At 36.8% G+C, this 21,728-nt stretch overlaps 1 protein-coding gene across 2 annotated transcripts in view; it reads left to right on the forward strand.

Annotated features, from left to right (window-relative positions):
* FARSB (phenylalanyl-tRNA synthetase subunit beta) overlaps window positions 1-21,728 on the forward strand; it is a 41,508-nt gene that overhangs the window by 12,874 nt on the left and 6,906 nt on the right. The window contains exons 14-17 of one of the 2 annotated variants that reach the window (XR_011048647.1): window positions 2,623-2,715; window positions 4,405-4,477; window positions 4,885-5,002; window positions 11,666-11,754. Coding sequence is in view for 1 of the 2 variants with exons in the window: in XM_068406426.1 (XP_068262527.1) it covers window positions 2,623-2,715; window positions 4,885-5,002; window positions 11,666-11,818 (364 nt within the window). In the remaining variant the exon portion in view is untranslated. Of the gene's footprint in view, window positions 1-2,622; window positions 2,716-4,404; window positions 4,478-4,884; window positions 5,003-11,665; window positions 11,819-21,728 lie in introns of those variants that run through there. The other variant, XM_068406426.1, reaches the window with a different exon arrangement.

The following is a 21,728-nucleotide window of genomic DNA, read 5'->3' on the forward strand; positions in this document are numbered from 1 at the left end:
GATCACCAGATATGAAATTCATCATAGTTTGATAATCTGGAAATCAAACATAAAAATTTAGTACTTTCTGATAAATATTACTACAGTTTAGCGATTACCCTGTTTCTATACGTCTCTTTTTAGTATTGTCACTTGCCCGTGATTCCTTGCATTAAGTACCAAGCTGATATGTAGTCACTCAGTCAGCAAGGAGTTTATTTTAAGAATACCTGTAAAAAAGTTAAAATGCACACTAAGGGGACACAAATTCCTCTGTAGATTTCACCACAGGTGGGGTGTTTTGCACAAATAAAACTATAGTAATTGTTGTTACCACTGGTTGCAGGTATTAGTCATATTGTTACAGCTATACCAATAGTCTTTTACCAAGAATTAGGACTCTGCAGCAGCATGTGCCACTCCAGTACTAACAGCTGGCGTAATTTCTAATACTGAGATTTTGCAGCAGGATTGTTTTGTTGAAATAAAATGTTCGGTAAGAAACACCATCTTTGTCATGGCCACTTGTTCATACTCCTTTGCCATAGTTGTGAAATGGATCAGAGAATCTGATCAACTATTAAAAAAAAAAAAGTTAAGTACACCCCATGCCCTCCAAATGTATATGGTAACTGTCCATGCATGAAGATTGGCATAGTCAGCTATTGAAAATACACTATACATTTTAGAAAATCCTTTCTGTTGCAAGATGTGCTCAAAGCCTTTGCCTTAAAGTGCAATTTGTGGACATTTTAGCATGTGGGGAACTACCGTCACATATTCTATTAAAAACTCTGGGGAATTTCTCAATGTTTTCCCAAACTTAAAACTTACTAGATGGCCAGAATTACACATCCCTGAAAGTACACAACCTTTTAAGAGACTGTTATCTGATCACAGATTATTTTTTGACAACTTACTCGATGATTTTAAGATACACTGATGCAGGCTCCTAAAACACTTCCACATATTTGAAAAGTTAAGGTATTGCAAGCAAAGCTGGTAATCCAAATCAATTGAGTAAAATTTTAACACCTTCAGATTTCACCGCGCTTCAAAAGCAAAATTTGCACTAATTCTAAAGTCTGAAAAATATATTCCAGTTTTAGTATTTTGTTATTAACTCATTTAAGTAACCAGGACAATAACTAGTATTACTTTCTGCAGTGCTGCTGTTTGACAAAGATATTCAGACTACCTGTGGGAGTACCATGTTGGGGAAATAATATGTATATATAAGACGGGCAAGCTTTTAGAGATTTTCCTTATTTGTTAATAAATGTAATTCCATTTTTTCAGCACTGAATAGGTAATACGCTTAAAAACATTGAATATATTATATCACTACAACTGAGTACCTTTATGAACTGCAACAGCAGAATTTTGTAAGATCATGCAGTATATCATGTTATCGCATTACATATTTGTATTTCTGCTGTGGCGTGATGAAACCCACAGTCTGCTGTGTCACCAACACTTTATTAAAACACCAATGTGAGGCCTATGGCTATGACAAATATCATTCATGCTACAACATTCTGTAGCCCAGTGTTAGGTGACAAGCACTGCTTGTGTATTTGTGCATACAATCTGTTTCTTGGTTTAAGCCCCAAATTATACTCATATACAATAACATTGCTTTCTGTGAGGAGCTCCAGTTTAGCCAAAATGCATTTAGTTAAATCACAGTAACATACCATAGTTTAGATACACATCTGAAAACTGTTTAACGCAGTTTTCTTCTCCTAAGGTCAGCATTCATTTAAGTTTTTTTTTTATTCAATAATACACTTTTTCAGATGGTATCATCTGCTCATTTTCCTCACGTTTGGTCTATCAACACACTTTTCGGAGTGCTGCCAGTGCAAGGGGAACACTTCTGGGAGACTGCAGTATACTAGCAAATCCTCAATTACATGCCTAGTCTGCTATTGGTTTCTTTAATACATTAATAAAGCTATAAATTCTGGAAATCTGTAGTGTGGATCTTATCAGTAGCATCTGTTGCTGTATGTGCACAGACATTGTCTGAGCCTGATGAAGTGCATGTGTGTTGCTTTACTGACCAGCTTAAAAATACACCTTGAGAATAAGGGCTTTAAAAATACTGCAACTCAAAAAAATGAAAACAACAATAATGACCTACGATAATGCTATGCAGCTATGAAAATTGGAGGCTTGGCCATATGACCCGTTTTTCATAGACAGTACTTTAGTTTCTGTAAGTAGCCCCCAAGGGATTGTTTTCTTTGTGAGAAAGCTCGGGTACCATTCCCTTTACAAGTGCTATTTTCAGAATAAAATACTTTACCCACTGCAAGTCAGGGGGCAGAATCTGAGCCTCTTTTTTTGAAACGGATGACAGCAATCCATGACAGAAGGCTAAATAAACACTTGCCTTTTTTTTTTAAACTAGCTTTATTTTAGTTAGTAATTAACATTTGTAGATAAATCAGTTTGCGTACTTAGTCTCAAGACTGGGGCTTAATTTTTATTATGAGTGGGTGTTGCACATGACAAAATATATTACGGGGCCTCAGAGCAAGTGCTACAATTGCATTGTTCATTCTTGATATCAAATTTCATCATTGGCTTAATAGTTTAACTCCTTGACCTTGGTTTTTTTTTGTCTCTTCCTCTCAGTGTTCTCAAGAGGACATTGCGGATAAGCTTGGCATGGATATCTCTGCAACAAAAGCAGTGCGCATAGCAAACCCCAAAACTGCAGAATTTCAGGTGAGATAATTCAGGTCAAATTTTGAGAGCAACATTGTCACAGACTCTATACTTAAAGAGGAAAGAAAGGAACCGACAGGAAATAAAATTTATAAACTATAGAGCTACTTGTTCTGTATTAAAAAGGATGTGCGTATTTATGTGCTAAACTCGCTAGCAGTCATTTTCTGTTATTCCTTCACTGAAAAATACCTTATTCAGTGTGAAATACTATGAGCTTTTCAGTAATGGAAAATACCATGCTCTGTATGACAGCATGTGGCAAAATTGAGCTGTCTTATTACAGAAAATCCCAGATGACTGATCAGCTCCCGCATTTAGAAAAGCCATTCAATATAAATGGAACTACTAGACCTGGCAATCTCTAAACTTCCTGAGCTCTGGAAAGGAAATGGTTTTTTTTGAAAGTTAATAACCATTATTACTCTTTTTTTTAAAAAAAATTCTGTATTGGTGTTTAATTATTTTAATACCCATTTCTGGATCATTTGATCTTTGCTAGAGCAGAAAGTGAGAGCTCAACCACAGTATTCTCAACAATTCTGAAAATACCTAGAAGTGTACCCATAGGTTTTGTATTTCTTTTAGAGAGTGTTTTTTTAAAAAAGCTGCTTTCTTTAGTTTATGGGGAAGGTAAATTCAGAGGCTTTTTTTTTGTTTTCTAACCTAAGAAATACAAAGGTAAACACTCTTTCTAAAGGCTTAGAAAAGTTTCAGCAGTCTGTGGGTATTACTGTTTTGTGATTTGTGGGGTTTTTTTCCCCTCAAGATCTTCTTCAGTATGCCTGATTTCTCTGAGTGTCTAAAATACCTTTCTAGATCTTATCTCTAATACTAAAAAGTCTTCTGCTGCTCTGAGATTGAGGAACAGAATTTTAGGGTACCTTCATGTATTTTCTGTTGGTACCACAAATAAGCAGCCATGCAAGACACTGTTGTAACCTGTTCAGACTATTATCGCCTGTTGATATACATCATTTGGCACGGTGATTACAACTAAGCAATATAGGATGTACCACAAACAAACAATACTGAGCATGAACAAAAAGAGAAAAAGTAGCAGCCCCTCTAGCCAGGTACAATTTCAGATTCTTATTCTTCAAAGACTGCAGGCCTCTGCAGTAGCAATGCTGCTAAGCAGTTCTATTATTGGCTGAATATTCCTGGTGGCAAAAATATCCTCAGTCTTTTAAAATCTGTAGGCTTCCCTGGAAATTGGGAAGGATTACTCTTTGTGATGCACTATAAGCTTTCAGCTTTAGATATTAACTGTGATGGGATTCTCAGGATGGCTTTTCCCCCATCCCCTATCCTTTGCCAGCAAGACAAGGGCTGGATGGTGCAAGGGACCCTCTTCCAGCTGAGTGTGCAGCTGGAACTCTTCATTGTTTAGGAAAAGTAGGATAAATAGACAGAAATGCTGCGTGACCAATGATAAGAAGTAACTGTGGCTGAGCACGAGAACTTTTAACCTGCATTGAAGCAGCAGTCACTCCCATCCCTTTTCCGTTAGATTTACTGAATCAGACTCTTTCAGTTTGGGGGGGGGGGGGGGGCGGCGCGCAAAGGTGCACTTCTAATGAAGTATTTGAATGGAGAAATATGTATGAATGTATCTGTAAAAACAGTAATATGATAATATGATTGCCTCTTGCTTGGTTCTTTGCATGTGTTTTCTATGTATTTCAGGTTGTCCGCAACTGCAATCTGAATATATCCCTTTCTGTTACTGAGGTTCTGCCTGTATCGTTGGTTGATATCAGGAAGTATCAAGATAATACTTCAGATAATACTTCAGATAGCACTTAATATTTCAAAAATAACACTTAGTATTTAGTTTTTGCATAAGTGAGGTTAAATTTCTGGGATTTTTTTTGCACATCTTTCTATATTATTTTTCTACTCTGCGCTGCAGCTCAAGCATCTGTGAAATAATACCTGTTCTTAAACTCACATATATTCTCTTTCAGAAAATGCAGTATAAAGAATGTACATTTTCAAGTTAAGTAGTTCTAAAGCAAAGATGCTTAAACATAAGAGATAAGTGCAGTATTTGCACCTGACTGTTTTTAAACTCTTGTTACAAAACAAACAAAACAAAAATTAAGAAAACTAACATCAGCTATTTTGGAAGGTATTTCACTTGCAGCATCCATGTTTGTCCTGCAGGTGGCACGTACCACCCTCCTTCCTGGCCTACTGAAAACTATTGCTGCTAACCGAAAGATGCCCTTGCCTCTCAAACTCTTTGAGATTTCTGACATTGTAGTAAAAGATCCTAATACAGGTAAGAGAAGGTTCCTCAAAATCTTTGATAATGGAAATATGTTTACATACAAAATAAAGTAAGTATAGTAAGTAAATCTGTATTTCTTTGAAAATGTAATAGTCATTACATACTACATTGGGGGGTTTTATTTATGTGCACAGTGCAAGAGTTAAGAGATTGGCATAACAGGCTAGATTTTAGAGTGGGCGGAGATATGGTTCCATTTTAAATGCTCTCTCAAAAGTGCATGTATGTTGCAAATATTTTTAGGCATCTAAATATTCCTTAAAATCTGTCAAGGATACGGCAAGAATAAATGCAAGACAATTTTGCACCAAAAAAGAACCTGCTCTAAATTGCTTATGTTGATACACCCATTTTTACTTGCTCCTAATCTAGTGCTCCTTTGTATTCTTGTCAGGGATGTAACTCATGAGAGAAACTACCTGCTGGTATTGTTTTCAAGTGGCACAAACCTTGGAAAGTAGTAAATATTGAAGGCATGCTGCTGTTACAGTACTAGAGCCTGCTTAAACTGCTGCGGTCTCAAAGATGTGTAGTGCTGTACCAACTGAAAAGCAGCATGTCTTGACCGTGGGAATAGCAGGCTGTATTTGCAGACAGATTCTATTCTGGAGAGCTGTAATTTAGAGGGAAATTTTGGGGTCAGTGTGTCTCAACATTAATCCCTTTTCCATCTTTCCATCGTCTTTAAAGAGGATTGCTGATACTTGTTCTCCAGAATTATCTTCTGGAAAACTAACAACCAATATGAAGAATTAGATTGGTAGCACAGACACAGGGTAAAGAATGGAGCAAATCTGTGTATAAAAATGTATAAATAAATAAAAAGCTCGACAGTATAAAATTTCCCCTCTCACCTATAAAAAGATTTTCCTTATCTTTCCACTTCATCCAACTATGCTAAGAAAGTGTGGCTGCCTTTGAGTTGTTCTGTAGCCTTAATTGTTTTACGTGAAACAGCCAAAGCAGCTAGTTCACTCTTCAAAAGCTTCAGTGAAATCTTTCCTGTGGCCTCTTGGCACCGATTTCACTGCACAGAAACAAAATTTCAAATAATCTTTTCATCTGGAAAAATGTATCAAAGTAAAATGAACTGTAAAAATGGATTTTTAAATGTTAAAAATTTGTCTAAAATTTACAGATTAATTTCTTTCTATATGGTATATTAGGGGAAAAGGAGTGCACAAGCTGCATCTTCTGGGAGAAGGAGCATGTACTGAGTTACAACTCTGAAGTTTTGCCTCAGTGAAAAATGCTGACATTACTTTAGATTCAGTGGCAGAAATGGTTCTGTTGTTTTGTTATCTGGTTTCAGATTTTAGTGGTTGTGTTTAAGGTATCTGGGATCTGCAAAACAAAAGTTTATATAAGGCATAAACAAAAGGGCAAGTAAATTGCTTTGGTGATGAATTTAATTTGTAGATTACTTTTTTTTTTTAAGAAAAAAAAGCCTTGCCAAGCAAAATAAGCAGTCTTAGCAAACCACGTAGACTTTTTTTTATTAAATACAGACAGTTTGGTGGTACAACTCATTCCTTGTTGGGCATGCAGTTAGCTAGAATGCAAAAAACATAGTACAGATGGCAGAACAGCATCAGCATTCTTCAGAACCAAGAGTGGGGCTATTTATCTTGGACTAAGGAATGCATTTATTCTGGCTTTATAAAATTTGCAAGTTAAATTGTTACTTTTATTTTGTGTGTGTTAATTGCACCTCTTGAAAACTTTCATTTATGTGGACGGCTGCTTAACAGTTTTTATAAAGACTGATTTTGTAGTGTACTTCATTATGATGGGAATCATTGCAACAGATGAAAGGTAAAGCCTTCTGAGGCAGCAGCTTTGTACCCTTTGCTCTTGGGCAGCCCTCTCATGAGTTGAGCACTCGCAGACTGTGAACACTGCCTGAAATTGTTTTTAATGTTATGTTTAGAATAACTACTGTCTTTCCCAAATTTACTTCCAAAATTAAACTAACAAACAGTTTGGAAGGGGAGGGGAGAAAGAAATAACTGGTAACTCTGCAAACACTGAAAAATGTAGGGTTGTCCTCTCACATATGGAATGAGATTTCCTGCAGAAGGCTTATGTCATCAGACTGACTAATTGGATTTTATTATTTCATGATTTTGGCATGCAGAATTTCCAATTAATAATTTAAACAGTATGGGCCAAAAGAGTACTGACATTAACTGCATTTGAAATGGCATCTTCTAGTCATTCATGTGTGAACGAACATAGCTCTTCTAAACACACTGGTTTTTAATAAAATACCTTCTTACACGGAACTCGTGCTAACCAAGGTGAACTGAACATATTTCTCTTCAGACATATCTGGCAGAAAGGTTTGACGTACTAAATTAGCAAAACGTGCTAGATTTAGTATAACTAAATGGAACCAAATCTGAGCAGAAATGTTTCTTCTCAAGGCAGGAGGAAATGTGCTGATTTTGAGTACGTTACACAGCATTTGTGTGGTTAACTTGTAACACTAGGTAGTCACTTCTGGTAGGATAGTTACACTAGTTCAGCTTATAAATCATCATTGTACACCACCAGTCGTAACAGAGAATACCTTTTCTCTCCCTTACCACAACGAAAGAAATTAATCCATTAGAAAAAAATCACCTCTGGCCAGTGATCTTGGAGAATCTGGCAAGCTTATGGTAGCACACATTTAGCACAATTTACATCATTTGTGAGTATAGCTGCTACCATATTTTGAAGCATTTTTCCAACTGTCTGGAAGCGTTAGTTGTATGCAGAAAATAGTTCGGGATTTTTGTGAGGCTAAGAGACAAGTTTAAATGAGCAGGTGCCTCCTTTCAGTTCACCAAGTCATTTTTCTGAAGCATCTCTAATTTGGAAGGGTGTAGCATACAAGACTGCTTTATCTTCCTCTGCACTCTTGGCTCACATATTCCTAACCAGCTGCCCATCATTTGGATTGTTTTTCAGCAGCATCCCCAGGAAGTGCTTTGAAGTCTCAGAAATATATATATATGTGTAATTTAGGCTGACATACTTGGCAGGCTCCTTTAAAAAATAGAAATGTTTCATGGCATGACACAAGAGATCTCTTAAGTGAGTTATAAAGAACTGAAGCATTTCTAACAGCCACCAGCTTTTGCCTACAGTTCGTAATTCTTTTTTTTTCTTCCTATCGCCTGTAGTGAATGAACTTCTTGTGTTGTAATATAAACCTGTAAAGGGGTAAGTTTTATAACACAGCTTTTTTGAATGCTTGAAAATGCATCCTTTCCTTTAGCAAGGATTTATACAGTTGAAAACATGAGGTATAAGAAGTGTTGTGTATGTTTATTTCTGATGGTTTAGTTAAGAATAGTGATCTGAAGACACCATTGACTATTTGAATAACAAATAAAATTAAAATTCAGATAGTTGTCACAAATTCTGCTAGCATAATGACTCACAACAAAAAAGGAAATCATTCTACTGAATGTCTAGCCCAAAGAGTGTGCTGTCTTAGTGAAGGGAAAAAACATTTTCTTCTTTTCTGTTGCTCAATACAACATGAAAATAAATTATCCACCATTCATGACTGTATTACTGATTGGTATCTTAGTAGAGCTTAGTAGAGAAACAGAGATACATATTGTGGGACCGAACAGCCAGCATGCCCAGAAATCAGATGTTGCATTTATTGATGTTTTCTCTATAGCCTTTACTTTTCCGTGTTGCTGTTTTAACTCCAGGATTGGATTCTTCAGTATTTAACACTGCAAATTATTATAATGAGAGGAAAAAGTTCCTGAGTGACAAAAAGCAGACTTACTGCTACAGTAAGTTCAGCTTTCAGTGACTGATGAGAGAACTTGCAGCTGTATTGCCAAGTTGCTGCCCTAGAAGTTTTGAATGACTTTTGGCTCAAAAAGGCTGTGCTTTCATCTTTTGTGTAGGCTCTTGCTCCTGTACTTTGCAGTCCTTTTTAATCCATGTACTTCTAGTTGTTTAGTAAATGTTTTCCTGTTTAGTTTTTGACAGATTTTTTGGTACTGAATGGTTAGTTGGAGCAAATAAACAAGATGTAAATTTAATTTTAAAATACTCTGATTTCTTATGTGGTAGATATTAACAGTTCAGGAAACACTCAATGAGCACTAAAGTTTCTGCTTATATTTAAGCTCACTGTACATCAAGCACAGATATTGGCTATAGCGGGTCAGCCCAAAGGCTCATTTAGCCCAATAACCTGTCTGTAACGCTAGCTAGAAGTGGTTGTCAAGGGAAAGGCATGAGAGCAGGTACGCATATATAATACTTCCGGAGTGCTTCTCTGTTCTCTGACCACGAGTAGCTCAGGGACTTCCCAACTCAAATGTGGTTCTTTGTCTGTAGTATGAAGTAATAGATTTATCTCCTATGAACTTCCTCTGCCTCCTCAGAGCCACGTAAACTTCTAGCATCCACAAAGTCCTGCGGGGAAGGATCTATGCTGCCTGAAGAACTCACTCCTTTTCTTGTTTTGAGCTTGGCTCCTGTCGATTTTGTTGTCCTTTATTTCTCGTATTGAATGCAGCAGCAAGCAATTGATGCCAGTAGAAAAGAACCATCTCTTGAGATCTGAGGCACTCAGTTCTGATATTTAACGTCCAGAACTATGTGGAAGTACAATTCAGACCATAAGCGCAGCTATAACTCCCACGAAATCACTAACCATGTAGGGGTTTCTAACCACACTCTTTCTATGAGCAGGATGCATCCTGGGAACACTTTAAGTCCAGCTGAGATGTTTCATGACCAGAGGCCCTGATGTGCTCAGTGTGAACACAAGTTGACTGTGTAAAGAATGTAATTCACCCTGGCATGTACTAGATTACACATGCCTTTCTTTTGGGTAATTTCTGGAAAGAAATACAAAAGTCCTACGCATACAACTATGTCACATGGTGCTGCCCTACCTTAACCTGCAGACCAGACAGACTTGCTCTTTTTACTCATTCATTCTTCATTCCTTCACTACAGAAAAAGTTCTTGTTCCCTCTCCCCTCAAACATTACAAGTAATTATAGATTAGAAGGATTTTATTTTTTTAAAGGGTATGCAATTGCTGTTAGTAAATACATTTCCTCCCTATATCTAATCACCATTAAGTGAAAGAGAAAGATGAGAATGTCCATCTAGACGTGAGCAACTAGGAGACTACAGAAGCCAGAGGACTCTCTAGGAAGGGAAGAAATCTGTGCATGAAAATCTGGCTGTAACTTGTTGCAGTATCTGTCAACATTACAAAGCAGTGCAGTACAGAAGGACATCAGGTGATGACTCGCAGTCCATGCTATATGCATGTGAGCTGTCCTTTTGACTAGCTCTAGTCTGATGATATGTGCTGAATGCCCTTGAGTGGTTGAAGTTATTCAGGTGCCCTTCTGGAACACCTGTCCTGACTGAATTGAAGCTGGAAGGAGTCTGTTTTATATGCCATAGCATTGCTTTACAGTATGAACAGAAGCAAAGTAAGTGGGAATGATCAGGAGATTTCCTTCAGAACTACAGGTCTGGTCTAAACTGAAATGCAATGCATATAGTTAAGATGCTTTCAAAGCATATGAATGTCCAGAAGAAGAGGACAGTCACATAAAGAGCCCTTCCCTGTTTCAGCAGACTTTGCCCTTGTATGTGCCAGCTTGCACATGAACACATGCTTGCACTTTAACCTTGAGAACGTAAAGACCTGAAGGCAATAAACAAGTTCACTACATTAGCCAGTATTTTGAATTTCACTGCTGCTAACTGGTAGCTGTGACAATAGATTTGTTACTCTGTTCCTAGATTGTTCCTCTCAAAAAGTGAAAACATTGAAACCCACAATGACTAAAGCTTCAAAGTAGGCCACAGTAGTCCTAGATAGTGTATATTGCAATGGGGTAGCCTAAAGGTACAAGTATAACAACACACTACTACGTACTCATTTTGAAAGTTTAAAGAAAAACATATTTTGATGAAATCAATAACGTAAGATAACTTACAGCAGGGAGAAGGCAGGGTTTTGACTTAAAGAACTGTCCGAAGTGGGAGACACTCATGTCACAGTCTTGAGTTTGTGCAATTTAGCACATTTTTCATAGTCACTTGGTTGTGGAGATGACCAAGATGATCATGAAAAGCATCAGTTGTGATTTGGAAACCTGTGTGAACTTAGATCTTTTCATAGATCGCTATGCTAATGTTACTACTCATTTCAAGTTGTGGGCTAGCTATTTTGTACTGGTAGTTATGCTGCAGCCAAGTTCTATAAATATTTAGCTTTCCTACTAGCATCACAAGTTTCTTGATGCTTACAGAGTATTTGCATTTTGGCTAGTCTGTTTTTAATTTCTTTAACACTTAACTATATGCTTGGTCCCTGTCACTGCATAGCAGATACTTATAGGTAACAACCCCGTTTCCTGCCCAAGGCATAGGATACTTTAAATCTTTCTTTACATATCTAACTGTGGGAGTCCAGTGGGTTAAAGAAATCCCATTGTTTCCTCAGATTATATGACAGGTGTGTCAGAGAAGCCATTTTACATACTCATTTCTCCTTTCAGCCACAAGTGCCTCACAGTACAGCAGAAGAAAACTGATGCAAAAGGCAAGGTTGAAAGTGTGATAAAGTTTCCCAGATAACATAATTGTTTCCTTCTTCTTCAGATGTAGGTGCAAAAAACTACAGGCATTTCTGTGCAGTTTATTACAACAAGAGCCCAGGGTTTGAGATTATCCATGGTTTGCTGGACAGAGTCATGCAGCTTCTTGAAGTACCACCAAATGAAGAGAATGGCTACACAATCAAGGCAACTGAAGGTAAGGAAGACAGAGCTGCAGTGTACAGCAGAGATTGTTCCAGAGCTCAAATGTTCCCCTACAATCTGAGGTTGATTTTTGGTTGTTCTCAGCAGTAGGCACTAAGGATTGGTAGTATTATATATGCTATCATACTGCAGTATGATGAAATGATAATGAAAATGCATTAACTGCATTCACTGATTGTAAAATGGGATTGCTGTCTTTCTGTGAGCTATTCTGGGTAGTTTTATATAAATTAGGAGTTAACAGCTTTTCAAGGAGACTTATAGTAAAGCGTATGCCATGAGCTTCATAGACTATTTATAATGAGTTGATCTGCTGATTGCAAGCATAGGTAGGAATTCACGGAATTAATGAATATGTCAGATACCCACTGTATTCTTCTTTGCTAAGTTCCTGGAAAAGGCAACTTCTTACACCTGATCTTTTAGTTTATAGCTTTGTCTGTAGTTTTTATTAATATGTACCTTTTATTTATATATTCATATGAAGATACATGCCTTATATATCTTTTATTCAAAGACTTGCTGTCTTTGAGACTGCACCTGCTGCTTAGACAAGTAGTTGTATAACAGCCCTCTTCCTTCTCCATACAGGGTGAGCTGCACATGAATTAAAAATAACATCCTTAAGTGCAAAATCTCCTCCGTGTATGTGCATATGCATGTAAGAGAGAAAGCAAGCAGGCTGACCCCATTACTTCATTGAGAGAGCATAGGTTGATGCAAGAGAGCAAGCATCAGCAACTAATTTATTCTGCTCCTCAAAATAACAGTGTAGTAAATATAGTATAGAAAAGCAAGACTGCAGGGATAGCAGCTACAATTCTACTTATATGTCACGCTTTGGTGTTCAGAGATACAAGAGACTGACTCAGACTGATCCATCTTGAAGCAGTGCCTCCATTCTGCACTTACTGGAACAAGTGGCACTGACAGGGAGTCCCTGACAGCCTGACCGAGCTTGCCTATTCATAGAACTTTCATGAAAAATTGTTGGGCACCTCCCTGATTTGCAGTGCACTGCCAAGATGCCAAACATAGCACTTCAACTAAGTGGTCTCCTAGCACTTTAATGCACATTTGTGTCATATATATTGACATTGGGTTCTTCCTCCTGTTTTTTGACAAAGTACTGTTTTCCTCAGTATCATATCATTTAGGCAGACTTTCAGAGGGTTTATTAGAATATTGCAAATAGGATTCCCAGGTTGACCAGAGGAATGTTTAAACAGTTGTACTTCTTGTTCTAATTCTACCAAGAACAGAACAGGTAATAGCAAAGCTTCTTATTCAGAAGGGGGGTGTAGTGGGGGAGTTAGAAGAGCCTCTGGGAGTTGGGTACACAGCTGTCATTGAAGTCAAACCAAACTGTTAGATTCCTTTTCAAAACTCTTCTGTAGCTCATTTTTGAATAGACATATCAAGAGTTTGCTTTAGTGCTGAAAATATTTGCAAGTGTTTTATATTCTGTATTGTAGCATGTCAGTGATGTATGGCTGGCTTCAAGAAACTGGCAAAGAGACCTCAAAAAATAATCCTAACACAGTGAAGTTATTTCTAGATACTAGTGCTGTTTAGTATTCCTGATGCTGTGGGATTTGTAATGCCCATTCAAAATCCCTGCATTCCCATGACATTACTCCACAATGCATTTAGTGTAAAGGATGGATTATGCCTTGTCATATGCAATATATTAGAAGCAGTTTGTGGCTTTTGGCTACAGACAAAAAAAAAAGTGCCTATACCTTCTGTTTCACCAGTGATTCAGAAACTCTCCTGGGATGGTATGTAGATTCCTTGCAGTTCTCCTGACATTGGAATTTAACCTTGGTAACAATGCAGATGGCTCATACTCTAGTGCCATAGTGAATGCAGTGTCACTGCACCAACTTACTTAAAAGACCTTCACTGCAGAGATGGTTGGAAGTCAAAGTAGTTTGGGGGATTTTGTTTGGTTTTGTTTTTTTGTTGTTTGGATTTGTTTGGTTTTTTTTGGTTTTGGCTTGTTTTTTTTTTTTTTTTTTTTTTTAAACTTGCTTTGCAATCTGTCAATTAAGCATGTGCAAGAGAGAAGATATCAGCAGATGACTGAGTAAGGTCAATTGCTTAGTGAAAAAAAAAACCATCTTAAGAGACTGGAGGATACTGACAGTGCAAGTTACCTCAGAGGTTTTAAATCAGGACATGACACATGGCATGGATTTTTAGATGCACCTTTATGGAGCATGCTTTTTTATTGCTTGTGCCAAATTAAAATTTGTACAGGGAGAAATGGATTTATCCAATGACTCCAATTTAGAAAGAGCCTACATGCTTTTTCTGTATGTGATCTTAAGCAAAACTTGAGATTAGTAAGCAACACAGTGTGAAGATAGGGTTTTAGTCCTGTTGTTTTTATTCCTTGTGTAACTGATTAAAATAGTTCCAGTGATTACTGGAAAACAACACAGGGAAAAAATTGTTTTTTTGTAAATGAGCAACAAAAAAATAGATAGAAGTGTATTGTGCACATATTCCCTCTTTTCCAAATTCACTTTGAAAAATGAAATGCCTGTACTATAGTCCTGTTTGGTCCATATGTGCAAATCATGGTTATTTAAGCTCCTTCTGTTCTACCAACACCTAAGTGCCCTGTGATTTGACCTTAAGGTCAGAGCCTTTTTGCCTTTATAGCAACACCTGTGAAAAAAGTACAGATGCTAGAAAATATGGGTGAAATTGTGATGTTCCCCTGGCCTTTGCACTATGCTTTGGTGTAATTTGAGCTTGGTAATAAATAGAGAAGAGCTGTTTAGAGCAGCCTTAAGGAACAGAGGGGTCTGAGTGACTGAATTCAAAGATTTCAACGTACATTTGGCACTCAATGCTTTTCAGTTTCTTAAAGATACTAATGGAACCATTTTTTCTTATTACCACTGAATATATTAAATTACCAAGTTTTAAAGACAGAACTCTGAAATGCTACCCAATGTTTTAAAATGCACCACATGGACTTTTTGATACATCAGTGAATCTTATAATTACTGGCCTAGAAAAGCATTTTGTTTTTTTCTTTGTTTTATAGCATAGTCATCCATAATGAAACATAGATTGAAAAGAGTACGATTACTGCATCGGTCCTCAAATTTGTATGTGCTCCATAATAAAAATTTTTGCATAAAACTCTTGACATTTCAGCCAGTTCCATACCATTAATAAAAATGTAAAGATCAGTATGGATGTGTATGATTAGGATGTAAACAAAGTAAAATGAAACTTTTTTAACAATAAAAATATGGGTAGAAAGAGCAAACAAATTTGGTCATATATTGTAAGGTAATTTAATAAGAATTATTTATGTTTTAGTTCACTTTCATTGGTTTCGGTTCCCTTGAATTGAAAACTAGGGCATTCTGATAATTATATTGGAAGGTATTCTTAATTTCAAGTTTAAATCTCTGCAGGAATGGGTATGTTTTCTACAACATTTTGGTCATCTTGTGCTTCTGGATGACCATCTGAGATGGCTATTTTGTTCCAGAAATCAAGACCATGATTACAGGAGGTGATTGTTAATCATGGGATTTGGGTCCTAAAAAGAATAAAAGAGGGCTTAGTAAATACTGACAGTGGATTTTGTATCGCAGCCTTCAAAGGAGGGGTGCGAAGCCTAAGGTACAATTATCCTCACTAATAATGTAACATTTAGAGTGACTGTCCCTTATTGAAGGAAAGGGACCCTACTTTTGCAGTACCTTCTGAGAGTCTCTGTACTTTGCAAATGGAAGTTAATTGGGCACAAACTGTTTGAAAAGGGAAAATAATACCCACATTTTATGAAAGTGAAGCAATTTGACAGGTTCACAGAAAATGTTAGTGGTAAATCTGTGCATCGATACTGCTTCACTGTCTGCCCCACTACCTTCCACGACAAAACTGATACTTGATGAAATAGCATTCATTCATGTGAAAACAAACAATCCCTGAACAGCATGAGCTTGTGACATGAGCTACTTTTTTGTACATTATTGATTCTTGTAAATTTCAGCTAACTCTTGCTTTGTCTGTTTTTTGGTTGGTTTTGTTTTTGTTTTTAAAGTAAATGTTCATGCCATTGATTCTTTTAGGGTAATCAACTGCTTAGTAAAGCTGGGAAGTCAGCCCATTCGTGTTCAACATAAACGTGTACTTAATACATGCATAGTAAGTCTTGCTTCCTTCAGCAATTGACAGCTGTCTTTCAAAAAAAAAAAAATTGCACTCCCTTCTTTTTACTGCCCTTATTTAATTAAATAAAAGGTGTGGTAAAGTGTAGAAAATTTTAATTCCACAGTAAATCATAGTAATAGCTTCTCATTTAGTAAGGTTTAACTGTGAAATTAGAGGTGTAATAGTTACCTCCATAGCTAAGAACATCAATAAACATTTGCTTTTATAATAATAATAATTATACAACAAACAACTTTAAAAGAAGATTTAGACTGAACCTCAATTCACAAGACAAGGGAGGGAAATCTGGGACTAAGAAATTCTGAGTTACTAATTCTGCCAGAATTGAACCCTGGCATCTATCTCTGGTGATCAGTTTAAATTGGGAGACTAATATACACAGATGTTTAGTACCCATGTTGAACTTGGCATTATTAATACCTGTTTTATTTTAAGGAACTGTAGCTTGATTGCTCTTAAAGGCAATCCTGGCCTTTCAGTTGCCTCTCTTGGCAGCCATTGCATTGTTCATGAATGTCAATAATTTGTGTATCTACCTCAGAGCTAACTAAAGGAAATGTGCCAATTTTACTATGAAGCATCCAAATACCATTTGTGACATAGTAGAAGATACCAGTCAATTCTTAATCCATTTAATTGGCATTCAAAAATAGATACTTTATAGGTGCTATTGCATCCTTATAATTGTATTTATAGTCTTTCAAATTACAAATTTGGTAGATCATGAGATGTGTTTGACATCTGTTTTCAATAAAAAAATGTATCAGCTGGTAATTGACTGTATTCAAGTCCTCTAATTTCACATTTGCCAATTCCCAAATATATTTTTTTCTCACCCAGGATCAATCTGGATCATCCACCTTGGAATACTGGCACCACATTAGTATTTTTCTACTACTACAGAATGCCCAGTATTGTTACTATAAGTTAACAGCAGCAGGCAGGATATTTGCTTTGAGAATTGCACCATAATTCTGCTGCCTAAGACTCCTAGTATCTCAGAAACATCCTAGTCCTGGTAGATGTAACCAAATATATTATTCATTTTTTTCAGTGGACTGGATGACACATTATATTCAAGAACCCTTTTTTTTTTTCCCCAGATGAAAATAAATATTTATTAAAAACTAATACACTTCTGTCTCACATAAAAAGTTCAACCAGTCTTGTTAGCAGATGAAAGTACTTTACCTACAAAGTTTCCAATATTCTTAAAAATCTTTCTAATGCTGTCTTTATTGCTAGCAGTCATTAATCTTTCCTAATTTATTCAGTTTCCTTGACAAATTTTCATCCATTGTTATTAATCACGTTTTATGAAGTGCAATTTATTTATCTCATTTTTGTCTGTAAGTAGCTTTTCTGATTTTTGACCACTTTCACTTCAGCACTAAATAGGGATAGGGTTTTAGCCAAAAGTGTTCCCAGTTTTTGTTGTGGAACTAGTACTACTCATTTATCAAATAAATTGTTCTTGAAGTTCTCCCAGTCTTCCATTCCTATTTTTCTGTTTAGTTCCCCCCCACCCCTCTATAGTCAGCCTCATGAATTAGCAACACTAAGAGGTAAGGACAGGTTTTTTTTTAAATTGGGCTGATTTTAGTACTTTTAAAAGTACTACCCTAATTCTGCAAGGGGCTTTAGGAGTTCCAGCACTGATCATTACAGTGGCTTAATTATAAGGCATCTTACAAAACTGGATGTCTGTCACTAGTTCTTGTGGCTTTTCCAGTGTTGGACACTACTTTGATATCTAATGAATTTCTAATTAATTTCTCATCCTTTTCTCTGGAGCAGTTTTTCCTGGAGCATCAAAGGATCTTAGCTACATGAAGAACTACAGCTCTAACTACTCAAAATTAAATTAAATTCTCCAATAAAGTGAGTGTGTCTGCTCACTTAATGTCCCTTTAATTGTCTATTATCTCTGCTCTTTATTTCCTTCTTGTAAATAAAAGACTTCAGATTCATAGGAACTAAATCCCTACAAATTTAGGCCAAGTTTATTTCTGTCTTATCAAGTATCTTCCCACACTAGTGCTGATGCCTCAAACTTGGTTGTAACTGGATTAACACCCAAGGAGGTACCTAGCAAAGATATGAACCAGGAGTGTTGCTTGTATTATTTAATTAGCCAAAGTGGGAGTCTAGTGTTTGGAGTTTCTTCAGATGAGCCTGGTTTGTCAAAATTTGACAGCATGCTGTACCACTGGACATCTCAGAGGTGCCTTGCTGTTGCAAGTGATGCAGTTAGGCCAAGCAACACAAAGAATTTTTGGCAAAACCCATAGTTTGGTTCTGGAAATCAGTCTCATTTCATTAGTGTTGTGTTATACAATTGATTTTTACTATGAAAAAAGAGGCTATCAGAAGTGAGTTTGAGGAAGGGTTCTTCCATTCCTATGCTCATTTCAGCTCCTCTTCTGAACATTTTTGAATGCTTCTTCCCAATACCTTTCAAGTATAATCTGTTTGCACAACCCTTATCCCCAAAAAAGGTGTACTGGTTAGAAGTGCATTATTTTAGCACAGCATGGGATAATAAAAGGTTTGACAGGCTTAGACTTCTGTCTTAAACTTTCATCATCAAATCATGTTTGACACACTTCCCCCCCCCCCCCCCCATATGAAATAAAGTTCAGTAAGAGAAGAAAATATTTGTTTCTCAAATTCAGAAGATTATTTCAGAAGAGAAACTCCTTTGAACTGACTCATTAAGAAGTATGTTTCCTGTACTATAATAGTGGGAGGAAAAATCTATGGTAACTGCAAAAATGTTCAGGGGAGGGGTGTCAAGTCAACTTGTAAAGAGACACAAGCTATTTTCTCTTTTATCTTCCTCTTTTTGCAAGTACTAACTAAAGATTACAATGTTTTTCTTCCCATTGAATTTTATTCTCACAGATCAGGGATGCCTCAGACTTCTCATTTTCTGCCAGTTTTTGTCAACTCCGAGAACCATCTAAGTCGTTGGCATTTATGTTCCTGAGCTCAAGGTGTTTCTTCTCCCTGACATTAAGTCTTTGCTCTTCTGCTGTTCCTTTACTGGGAAGGCCTCTTCAGAGTTCAATTCTTCCCACCCCCTTCCAAAGGCAACTATCTTTTTCAATCATAAATCATAACAAGTCTAACATAAAAATCTTCCTTGCATCAGGAGTTTTAAATGTCTGGCACAGCTTACATTATATAACACAGAATTAGGTCATTTCCATTTTTTGTGTCTCCTCATATTTTGAAGTAGAAAATTATTTCTTAATCAAACTATATTTTCAATGTTGCAAAGCTTTCTCTAGAAAGGAGGTGATTCATCCAAGCCAGTAGCAGAAATAGCAGCAAATTGCAGATCTCCTTTCTCAGGGAATGGGAGCAGTGATCTAAACAGTGAGGGTGAGGGTGCAGGTCTGGTTGCACCAGCTTCTCTGGTCAAGTGCTACACTTCACTGGTGCCACAGCTTGATCCTTTGATTCTGTTTTCACCTCCTGCAGAGCCTGCTACAGCTAGAGGCCAACTAAGTGTCTGTATGCTTTCATTTTCACTACAATATCAATATTAATGCTAGCAATTGTGATCATGTTGAATTTATAGCTCATAGTTAAGCAGTTCTCTGATCTAGTTTGATTTTTGAACTGTGATATGGAGGTAGAGGGGCAGTGCTTCAAATTTAATCTTACATACATTTTCTAACATTTATTTATGCAATAAAATTTTAAACAGGAGTTTGCAAAATTTTGGCTCAAACTTCAAACTTTTGAATCAACATGAATGCAGGATCCTAAGATTAGTATTTCTGTTGCCCATGGTGGAAGAATTGACTTTACCTTTGCTTGCAGTGTATGTATTAGAAAGCAGTAGATAGCAAAGAAATGCTGAACCTAGTGCACCCTCAACCTAGTACATGTGCTGGGCACAGAACTGCCTTGTTTGGGTCCAGAGGCAGAATAGCCATATTTGCTGTAGACCCAGTATTGCTTCTGCTTCTGGGCTGGCTCACACTCGGCCCATTCAAGCATTGCTGTTCCTAGCAGTGCAGCCAATTGCTTCAGCCACAAGGCATTGGTTTGCAACAGAAATCTTAGCTGCTAAAACTAAGTGATTAACAGTTGCAGTGACTGCTGAGATTCATTGTTTAATTAGGTATTATTCCATGCTAGTTTGTCAAGTCATTTTCTAAAAGGCATGAAATGTGGTGGCCGTGAAAGCATAACATCAGGTGGCTGTTATCCATCTCAGCAAGTAATGTCAAGTCATTGGGAGGGGAGGACAGCTTGGTCTAGGACATGAAGTGAATAAACAACAGACTAAAGTAGACTTGCAGACTGACTGAGTGGTGGTTTTTGTTACCCTCTAATACTTGTATGAAAGCAGAGCCTAAAAGCTAGTATCTGCTGCCTTACTGTGCATACATGGAGTATGCTATACCCCCTACCATAAAGAATATGGTTTATTATTTCCTAGTTTCTGACAAATTCTGATGTTTGCAAGGATGAATTATTCCTTTAGATATTTAAAGAGGGGTAAAAACAGTCATGGAACAGAAAGAAATGAAGTGTTTTAATATTCAAAGCTTTGTGTTCTCTAACTCAAGTGAACTATCAAGATATCTTTAAAAAAAAAAAGCTTTATTTGGGATTAGGAATTCTGTAGTTTTATAAATAGCTGTGACGCAGTATCAGCTTAGGTTTGTGACTTTTAGACAGGATGAAGTATAACATTTCAGATAAATCTGATAAAACTGGCCTAAAAAAAAAAAAAAAAAAAAGATTAGCTATGTAATGGTAACTCTACAGTGCAGCTCAACTCCAGTATAGAATTGCCCTTTCTCACAACTGCCACACAAATGCAAATTTATTGAGCTTTATACACACATACTGATTTCTAGAAAAATACACCGAATTTGATAATTTCTTTTCAGGTTTCCTACTCAAGACAAGTTTTTCTGTACACATTATTTAAGCAGCCACCCAGGTACTCCAGCACTGAATACATGAAATTCTGTTACTCAGATCAGCAACCCAAAATATCTGCTTTCCTTAGCCTTAGCATCCACCCAAATATTACCTTTATTAGGAAAAGCAGGAACATAGTGATTTTACCCAAATAATCTTAAGTGTCTGACACTACTGTAATCCCAAGAATAACACAGGTGAATGAAGAGGGGCTCCAAACTTACTACATTCTTGAACCACTTTCTGATACCCAGCTACACCAAACATCCTCTGTTAAAGCTTCTGGGGCACTCTACAGCAAGATTCAAAAATAAATCTAGCCTAAAAGTCTTGTGTTGGTCTCTGTTCTCAGGGCACATGAAAGAAAGATTGCTAGCTACACCAGTCCCCAGTCCATCACTGCAACACACTTTTAACATGACTAACAACAGCTGGCTCTGGACCCAAACAGTATTACTATTATTTCCACACTGCTTACAGTAAGTTTGTATATGTAAAACAATATCATTGATCTCCAAATAGTCTTAAATATAGTCCAATACAGAATAGCATATATTCAGTTGTAGAGTTGTGTATGAGGGTTCTTGTAAGATAGAATTAGTTTTTCCTCACACCCTCCCTGAGATACAAGTTAATAAAAATGCAGCCATTGACTTAGTTGTAACATGAGATGATGATTAATTGACTGACCACTGCACATTTGTGGATGATTCCCCATATTCCCTGGCCTCACTGTCTGCACAAGGACT

The sequence above is a fragment of the Nyctibius grandis genome, chromosome 8 (genome assembly GCF_013368605.1).
Source record: "Nyctibius grandis isolate bNycGra1 chromosome 8, bNycGra1.pri, whole genome shotgun sequence".
Classification (NCBI taxonomy): domain Eukaryota; kingdom Metazoa; phylum Chordata; class Aves; order Nyctibiiformes; family Nyctibiidae; genus Nyctibius; species Nyctibius grandis.